At 58.3% G+C, this 9155-nt stretch overlaps 1 protein-coding gene across 3 annotated transcripts; it reads right to left on the bottom strand.

Annotated features, from left to right (window-relative positions):
* Positions 1 to 265: 265 nt before the first annotated feature.
* Positions 266 to 8919, bottom strand: ZNF219 (zinc finger protein 219). 3 transcript variants are annotated; one of them, XM_068548301.1, is made up of 5 exons: positions 3745 to 3834; positions 2294 to 3446; positions 2039 to 2224; positions 1594 to 1725; positions 266 to 1330 (listed from the first exon to the last, which is right to left on the bottom strand). In XM_068548301.1, the coding sequence occupies exons 1-5, from the start codon at positions 3748 to 3750 to the stop codon at positions 726 to 728; spliced, it is 2082 nt and encodes a 693-aa protein (XP_068404402.1). In that variant the 5' UTR covers positions 3751 to 3834; the 3' UTR covers positions 266 to 725. The 3 variants fall into 3 exon arrangements, with proteins under 3 accessions (XP_068404402.1, XP_068404411.1, XP_068404393.1); XM_068548310.1 differs by lacking the exon at positions 3745 to 3834 and adding an exon at positions 8492 to 8919 and having other exon boundaries at positions 2039 to 3446; XM_068548292.1 differs by having other exon boundaries at positions 2039 to 3446.
* Positions 8920 to 9155: the final 236 nt, after the last annotated feature.

Below are 9155 nucleotides of genomic sequence, written 5' to 3'. Positions count from 1 at the left end.
AGCTGGTTACAGTCAAGCTGGGGTCCAGCACCATTCAGCAGTTCTCAAAATGAGGTCCTCAGATCACAGTACATGAGAACCCCCTAGGCTACTTGTTAAATGCTCGTTCCTGGGCCCCACCCCTGAGCTACTTAAGCCAAAGCCTGAGGGTAAAGCCCAAGTTTCTTACCAAGCTCTTTGGGTGATAAAAAGTGCCTGAAGAGATGACTATTTTCTGGACACAGTGGCCCAAGGAGGACAGGACATAGGCAGGCAGACACAGTGCCCTGTGCCTCAAGACACCTGTTTATTGGGGACACAACTCTGCGACAGGGATGACAGGAATCGTACCAAAAATAGCAACGTCTACAGGGCCCCTGGAGGGGCTAGAAGGGTACAGTGCCCCCACCCCCACCCATTGTACAAAAATAAACTCTCACGCCTATGGACCAGCAAAGACTGGCAAAGCTGCCCCTCACCAGGAACACTCCTCTCTGCCAGCCCTGGGACCCCGTTCTTTGATCCTCACCCCTGCCACTTCTAAGGCACTGTGACTCTCTCTTGGGCTGGGTGGGTATCGCCCACCCACCCTCCTAACGCCCTCTGCCCCCTCCACCTCTGGTCCGCCCGGGGCTGGGATATGGGTCCCACGCTGCCCCCTGCTGGCTGCTCTACCCAACTACCTCTAGCGCGGCCCCGCTCCTGCGGGGTAAACTCACTAAGCTAACAGCCCGTAAGAGGGCTCCCTACCTTTCTTGCCCCCCCAGCCCAGCCTCTCCTGAACGCAACAGCCCGGGGCCCTCCTCCCCTTCCTGCGGAGGACTGGGAGGGGTCTCTCCGGACGGTGCCCGGGCATAGGGCGGGGATGCATCGGCCTGGGGCGGCCTGCGGCCCCGAGCCCTGCGGCTGTGGTGCACTTGCAGGTGCAAGGCCATGAGCTCGGGGGCTCCAGTGGCGAAGGGACAGAAGAGGCATCGGTGGAGGGCACCCCCCGGCCCAGCCTCGCCTCCCGGCCCTGCCCGCAGGGACAGGTCGAGGGGTTCGGCCTCACCGCCTCGCCCGTTGCGCAGGGTCCTCCCAGGGCTGGCGGGCTTCCGACGGGACCCCGACGCGGCGCCGCTCGAGGGAGGCCGGGAGCTCGCTGTGCCCTCCACCCAGGTCGCAGGCTGCGCAGCCGGCTTGGCTCCCGACGACTGGGTTGCACCCCGCTGGGAAGGGGGTGGCGGCTCTGGAGGAGGCCCGGGGCCTGCCCCGCTCTTCTGCTCCCGGTGGTGGCGCTGCAGGTGATACTTGAGCGACCCGGACTGGGTGCCCGCGTAGTCGCAGTGCGGACACTTGTAGGGGCGCTCCCCTGGAGGGAGGGGGGTGCGATAGGGCCCGAGTCACCATCACTGCCAGCCCTAACCCGCAATTCACTCCACGTACAGACCTCCGGGCCAGGAAGAAAACCGCGCCTCTCCCACCCCTCCGATTTAATTAAGAGGCGTTTCCTAACGATCTCATCTGGACAATCCGAAGGCAGCCGAATGTCATCTCCCGGCGTTTCCCATAGAACCTCTCACCCCCCTTCCTGCCCTCCAGTCCCCTCCCCACCCCGGAGGCTGCCCCCCTCACCTGTGTGCACTCGCAGGTGCACTTTGAGGTGATGCGCTGAGCGGAAGGATTTTCCACAAAAGGGGCAATCCTTGCCGGTGGCGCCCCGGCCCCCTTCAGGCCGGGTCCCTCCAACTAGGAGCCCATTCTCTTCTGCAATACACACATTAAAAGAAGTCAGAGGGACCCTATGCCCTAACCCTATTAGGGCCGTGTGTCCCCATACCCACCCACAGTATTGCTTCCCCTCCCAGCCCAGAAGGAAACAGCATGTTTGCGGGAACCTGAGGGGTCTGATTTGCTGTGAGTGGAAATGTACCCTCAAAAGGTTGTAAAGCCTCCAGAGGAGGAAAATTGGGAAATAAGAAACAGGTCCTTTTTAAAAAGGAGGGGACAGGAGGGCAGTGGTGGCGTCAGAGTGCGCCCAGGATGCCGAAATCCTCAGAGAAAGGAGACCCTTACGTACCCTGCGTGGCGGTGGACCTCGCCGGGGCCCCCGCAGCAGTCGCAGAGTGCCCTGGGCCCTCGCCTGAGCGCGGGGGCAGTGAAGCCAGAGGGCCCACCGCCCTGCTGCGGGCCCAGGTTTCTTCCTCTGCCTCCACCACCTCCTCTTCCTCGTCTGGCTCCTCCGCGCGGTGCCGGCGAGCCCGGCCTGGGAGAGCAGAGGGCAGTGGGCGGAAGCCTCCAAAGCTGCGGCCAGCCCCAGGCTCAGCGCCCTCACCATTGGGCCGGGCCTCGCCGGCTCGCAGGCTCAGGTATCCCAGGAGGCTCGGAGGCTCACGGCGCTCAGCCGGGGTGGGCGCCGGGGCCAAGAGGAGCGCGGGACCCAGAGGCTCATAGGCCAGCAGGCCCAGGTCAGGAGGCTGGGGTGCCCGGGCAGGCCCAGAACCAGGCCCCGGGGCACGCAGCGGGCCCAGCTTGCTGGCGTGCACCTTCATGTGGTTCTTAAGGAACCAGGGCTCCTTGAAGCAGCGGCCACAAACAGGACATGCATGATCGAAGGAGGCCTTGTGCTTGCGCATGTGGCCCTTGAGAAACCAGGACTGCGTAAAGCTCTGGCCACACACTTGACAGCGGAACTCCGGAGGCGCGGGGGTCTCCTCGGGAGCAGCAGGAGCGGAGACGGGGGTTGCCTCACGTTCAGGCTCCGGCTCGGGCTCAGGGACGGATCTGGGTTCAGGCTGGGGTGGAGGCTGAGGCTGGGGTGCAGCCGAGGTGGCCGCCAGGGGGCGCTCAGGAGCTCCGTGGGCCGTCAGGCTGTGGTGCAGCAGCTCCTCCTCCTGGCTGGAGCCGAAACTGCACAGGCCGCACTTCCAGGGCCTGTGCAGAATGTGCAGGTGGCGTTCGCGCTCCGCCGCGGTGCGAAACTTGCCTTTGCAGAAAGGGCAACGGAAGGCGGACGACGAAGGAGCCTGGGACCGCGCCAGGCCCTCAGTGGCAGGGGTGGCCTGCAGGCCCCCTGAGCTTCGGGGTCTCCCCAGCCGCGCTTCCCGCAGTAGCGCGCGCTCCTCCAACTCCAGCAACAGGCGCGCGGCGGGGCTTCGCGGGCGCTCAGGCTGGTGCGTGCGCAGGTGCGAGCGCAGCAGCGCCCGCTGCGCAGCACGGTGGCCGCAGTGCGGGCACTGGAAGGCCTGGGCGCCTGGGTGCGCCCGTAGGTGCAAAGCCAGGATAGAGTTGAAGCGGAAGCGCTTCCCGCATACAGGGCAGGGGAAGCGCCGTTCGCCTGTGCGACTCTCAGACCAGCCCACTGCTCCCATCCCCGGAGACCCGGCGCTTACGCCTGGCCCGTTGGAGTAGCGCTGCAGATCCAGTTCGCCGTCGAAGGCCGGTGGCGACGGCGCTAGGTGGCCGCCCGGGGCGCGGGGACGTGAGCCCTGTGGAGAAAGATGTGAGTAGAGCAAAAAGGTGGAGAAGGGAGAGCTGTGGGGAAAGCAAGGGCATGGAGAGCCAGAGGAACCCGAGGGAGGGTGGGTCAGGGCCTGAACCACGAACACTGGGTGCCCCTCCCACTCACCTTGGGGAGGCTCGGGGATGAATGGGAATTGAGCTGTTAGGGCCACGAAAACAACTTCTGGTAATGGGAGGCCAAACGGAGAGAGAAAGAGAGAGAGGTAGGGAGGGGAGGAAGTATAGTTGCAGGTACTCATAGGTTCAGGCCAGAGCTTCACTCACCTCCATGGACCCCCTTCACATTCTTTGGTTCTGAAGAGTGCAGGGAAGAGGAGGAGGAAAAGCTGCTAGTGAAGGCAACAGGTGCTGAAGAGCTAAAGCAAGAGAGACAGATTTGGAGGAAGAGGTGAGCCCTGGTTTTCAGCAGTGGGAAGAGTCACCCCGAACCCCAGACTCTTAGCACCCTGAAACCTATCCCTTCTCCTTCCTTACATCCTGAGACAGGAGGGGGCTGCTGTCTTCAAAACTTGTACTCCTTTATTTGCCCACAAGTCTCCCTGATAACCCAGATTTCTTCCCCCAAATTATTCGTATTAAATGCCTTGTCCAGAACAACCACTACCACCACCAAGCCCCCCCCGCCCACTTCCTCTCAACCCTCGTGGTGGAGGAGACCATCACAGTATACCCTTCTCTCATTTAGGTTGGGCTGTGCAGCTTGAAGAGCAAATGGGGTGGGCTTGCCATGCTCCCCAGTTATCCAAGTGGGACCAGTTGCTCTCAGACCGCTAACTGACCAGCCAGCCAAACATTCTTCCAGGCTCCATAGTTCTTCCTTCTGCCTTTACCCTGTCTTTCTGTCTTTCCCCCTCTTTCTTCCTCCCTCCGCCTGGATTCCTGATCCATTCATTTCCATTCATTACAGAGACTCATTCATGCATGGGAGAGAAACACCTCCCAGCAGCAGAGAGTCTGGAGACAGACAGAGGGGGAGGGGCATGAAGGGGGAGAGAGCCAGAGGGAGAGGGAATGAAGAGAGAGTTGGGGGAGGATTGGAAGTTAAGGGGCGCTGCTGGCTTTGGGAAGGGGTTAAAAACTGCAAATACCGGATAGGATTCATCCCCTTGTTTCAAACCTTGGAGCCTGCAGTTTGATGGGGCATCTCAGCCCCTTTGTCCAGGGCTGTTCCAAAGCAGGCTTTCCTCCTCTCTGCAGGGGAGAGGCTCCCTCACACAAGAGGAGGATTACACAGGCTCTGAGCTCAAGAGGCTGGAGTGAGGGACGGGGGGCGGGGCTGGGCCATCTGCACAGATAGGGGCTCAGCACATACTCTGAGCTGGAAAGGGTTAAAGTTCTCCAGGCTAAAATTCTCTGGGCCTGGGATGTGCAGAGCTCCAGTTCTGAGGATGAAGAGCAGTGAGAGGAAGAGGACTTGGTGGCTGGAGAAGGGTGGGGGGGTGTCGGGGGCGGAACCTCCTGATTCTAAGCTGCAGAGGAGGTTAGCATTAGGACTTAGAAGCAACCCCAGAATTAAGATTCATGGAGATAGGCCTAGGAGAATGGACCAGAAGTCATCCAGTCTATCTTTCTTACTTACATATAGAATTGTATCTGGTCAAGGCTAGACAAATGTGGGCCTAACCTTTTTTTTTTTTTTTGCCTGAGACAGAAAGAATATTTGAGATATAAAGAACTTCCTTACAATAGGCATCGTGAAACTGAAATCGGTTACTGAGAAAGAAAAGGACTCAGCATTACTTTGCTTAAGGATCTTTAATAGAAGAGAACTGAGCCAGGAGTCAGCCCTGCAACGAGAAAAGGCTCTGGAGATCCAAGGCTTCTTTAATTTTTGACATTTAGTAGATAGGATAAGACTCTATGAAGGGGCAGGTACCTGTTACATGTGGAATCTGTGTTATGGGAATTTTATTAAGAGGAGATTAATTAACAAAATGTCTTTGTCCAAGGATCAGTAAACAACCTCCAGCACCACTTTTAATATCTGTATTTCTGTGGCTCCAAATTAAGGCATCCACCCTCATTTTCTGGATCCTCGAAATAAGCCCCTTTCCTGAGACCAAGAGCCTAGCCAAGTTCACTGAGTAGTATAATGAAAGGTGAATTAGAGTACAACTGAGGGGTGCAAGACTATTGTGGGCCCAGTCAGACCATTAATAGCCCTGCAATCCTCAGTAAATCACTTAACCTCCTGGTTTACTCATCTGTAAAATAAGAGGGTTGGACTGATTTATACTGATGGTCCCTTCCAGTTCAAAAGTTTTGTGGTTCTGAGTCACAGGACTCTTCTGGACCCCAGAAAGATGCTGAAACAAATGGTCATTCCTTCAGTACCATGGAGAGTGCAGTGGGCTACCAGAGGAGCCACTTTGGCCACCTCCGTACCATAGAGCAATGAAGTACTAGAGGGGCCACATTTGCCATTTTAGCACCACAGATAAGGCACTGAGAAAAGCCAGAGGATTTGTAAAAACTCCTATCTGGAAACCATAGAGGGGGAAAAAAAATAGTGGTACCAGAGGGATTATTTTGGCCTTTTGGATGTCACTGAAAATAGACAGATATAATAGAAAATAGATGTAACTAGAAGAATTTTAATTAGCTATAAGGAGTGTTCTGACAGTTACAGTTTGTACATCCTGGAATGAGTTACTGAGGCATCGTATGTGGGTCCATCACATTCTGTTGCTCTCCTGGGGATTCCCGGAACATCCTGGTGTAGAGCCAATCTGGTATATTCAGAGGAAGCAGATGGTGGGGGAGGAGGGGGGAGGCTGGGAATACTGCATGGTCATAGCTGACTAACCTATGGGCACATACTCTGATTCTGAGAAGATTCTAGAGCCCCTAAAACTGCCTATAGGGTAGTAAACAAAATACCTCACGGGAGGCTGACCTCATATCCAAGGCAAGTAGAGTAGGAATTGGGCAAAAGCTTCCTCCCCCAAACAAAACAAAAGCAAAAACCTGCTTTGCACATAGCAGTTTCCAGGATGGAAATCCAGTGATATACAAGAAAGCCCAAATGGAAGCTGAATTCCCAAGAAGGGAAAGTTTCCCCAGAGGGTGGCCTCAAATCAACAAAACCACTGAGAGACCCTCCTAGGCCCAGTCAAGATCTCCTGAATCATCTCCTCACCAAATGGGGTCCCAAGAACCTGATCCCATGAGTTTTTCTCAATAGGAAAAAACACTGACAGAGCCCCAGATTGTATGAACTGACCTGGGACCTAGATCATGCATGTACTGCCTGTGGGCAATAGTCAGAGTTTTCTATAGTCAGGCCCTAAACACCAGCCATGAGACTTAGCCAGACAGTAGCACTGACCTACTTTCCACCCCCACTGGGAATCAAGGGTTACCTTACTCTTATTTGGGTTCTATAGGGATGCAGGGCCAGGGATAGGGATCTAAAATCTTTCCAAAGCAACAGGCCAATTCCTTTTATGTGCTAGGAGAGCTGGTGTGGACCATCATACCTTACTGAGTAGGGAAGGATGGAAGGGTTGGTGAGAAGACTCTTAGAAACAACTGGGACAAGTACATAGAAGCATCTGCTGACTGGAGGACCATGAAGATTGTCCCTCAAGCTTTGTGATTCAAAAGTTTTTAGGGTCAAAGTGTAAGGGGCAAGTGTTCAGGACTTGAAGTATATTTGTGACTAGGTCTCTGCCTCTGGTCATTTCTAATATTGTACTTGATGTTTTTCCCTCTGAAAATCCTTATACCTTCCAAGTCCCCTAACAATTGATTAACGCTGCACTAGATGGAGTTAAAAGGAAAGGGAACTCCTTAGGTGGTCTAGAGTCAAGACCACCTTTATCACACAGACATGTCAGTAGTTCACTTTTATGGTCTCCTCTCCATGGCCCTCTGAACCTCATTGCTCAGGTGGCTCCCCCAAACTGACCCCACAGCATAGCTTGCCCACCTTTTAGATCGAGTTCTTGGGAAAGCCTCCTTCCCTCCATCCTCACTGCCCTGAGTTGGGGTTACAGACCTCAGCCATGGGTTTCAAATGTACAGCATGAGGTGAGAGGAAGGTACACCTGCTCACCTACTGCCACCCCACCATGGAGAATCTTATCCCAGGGGCATGTCCCAACTTGACCCCTCTTCTGAAAGTTCTGGAACACCTGGATTTGGGGGAGGGGGCATGTAGCCAGCCCTAAGCCCCTTTAGCTGGAGCTGACCTTAGAAAGGTCAGAGTCTTGGCACCCATAGGAACCTCAGTTCTCAGATTAGGGGGTGGGGAGTGGGTAGGAGAACCTCTGGGAAAATCTCCCTCCCAGAAGTAGATTGGCAAGTAGGGCAAGACCTTTCATCCTGCACAAGAGGTTCTTCCAGCAGCACCCCAGACCCCTCCCGGGGAAGATAAACCAGAAGGATGATGGGGGACAGGGCTGGGAGACTGGGAGGCCAGGGCTCAGCTACCCGGGCCGGGAGAACAAAAGCTGAGTTGCAGCCGCCTCCGCCGCTGCCGCCGGCCGAGCTCTTTGTGACACTTTGTTTGGGACGCAGAGAGGGAAGCACCCCCCATCCTCTCCCCTCCCCCACCCCCCCGCTCCCGGAGAGTTTGGGTCCCTTCCCCCTCCTCCATCAGCCCTACCTGGGCCGGGGGGCACTCATCCACTCTGGCTCCCAGCTTTGCCGCCCCGCACCCCAGGCCCCTCGCGCCCTGCATTCGGGCCCCTACAAAGACGCCCGCCCCCCCACCCCCGCTGGCCTTTCCCCTTTGGTGTCCGCTTTCCCGGCTCCCCCACCTGCCCCCCCTCCCTCGAGGCCCCCCTAGCTCTCCAGGCTTCCGTGGCCGCCGCCCCCACCCCGCCCCCCCAGGAGCTCTGGGCGAAGTTTGCTTGGGGCCGAGCCGGCGCCCCTCCCCCGCCCCCGCCCCCTGCACCTGCTCCGAGCCGGGAGCGCGTAACGGCCCCCTCCGGGAGGGGGGGCGGGGGCCGGGGGCGGGGGCCGGGTGGCGGAGGGGGGGCCGGGAGTGGGGGGAGCGGCTACTCACGAGCCCCGGGCGGGCGGCGGCGGAGCGGGCGGCGGCGGCGGCGGCGGCGGCGGCGGCGGCGGCGGGCGGCGGGCCGGCGGCGCGGGCGTCAGCGTTACGTGGGGCCGGGGGAGATGCGCCGGGCCCCGGCCCCCCCGCCCCCGGCCCGGCCCCCGCCCCCTCCCCGGTCCCCCGCCCCCGGCCCTGGCCCGCATTGTGTGCGGCGGGAGGCGGCCCGGCCATTAGCATGCGGGGGGCGGCGCGGCGGGGCTGGGAGCCGCGCGGGAGCGAGAGCGGGAGCGGGGCTCTGGCTCCGGGGACAGGGAGCTGGGGACCCCGGGAGCCGCGAGAGGCGGCCACCAGGGGCGGGGTGCGGGCCGTTTGGAGACTGGGGGCGCTGTCGGAGGGAAGGAGGGAGGGAGCGGGGGTGGGGCGCACGGATGATTCCAACAGGAGACTGGAAGAGATTTTGAAAGGTCATCTCGTCCTTCCCCCAGCCTCCAAGCGGACTGCCCCTCCCACCCTAAACCCGGACATACCAGGGAAGGAGCTGGCTCTGCCGCTCTTTCTGCCCCAACATGCACAGACTCGGGAAGTTCTTCCTGGGGTTTTATCTCAAAGCCTCTCCCTTACAATTTCTGCCTCTCTTTTGGGGGAGGAGGAGGGGCGATTATAGAGATAGTTA

The sequence above is a fragment of the Eschrichtius robustus genome, chromosome 1, assembly GCF_028021215.1.
Source record: "Eschrichtius robustus isolate mEscRob2 chromosome 1, mEscRob2.pri, whole genome shotgun sequence".
Classification (NCBI taxonomy): Eukaryota; Metazoa; Chordata; class Mammalia; order Artiodactyla; family Eschrichtiidae; genus Eschrichtius; species Eschrichtius robustus.
This window is presented reverse-complemented; position numbering and strand designations above follow the sequence as displayed.

Bases quoted from the DNA above. Each gene is read 5' to 3' on its own strand.
- ZNF219 (XM_068548310.1), bottom strand. From the start codon at position 8,719: ATGCTAATGGCCGGGCCGCCTCCCGCCGCACACAATGCGGGCCAGGGC. The intron at 1,726-2,038 runs GTACGTAAGGGT...TGTGTATTGCAG, and splicing joins GAGGTCCACCGCCACGCAGG to AAGAGAATGGGCTCCTAGTT. The intron at 1,331-1,593 runs GTGAGGGGGGCA...CCCTCCCTCCAG, and splicing joins GCACCTGCGAGTGCACACAG to GGGAGCGCCCCTACAAGTGT.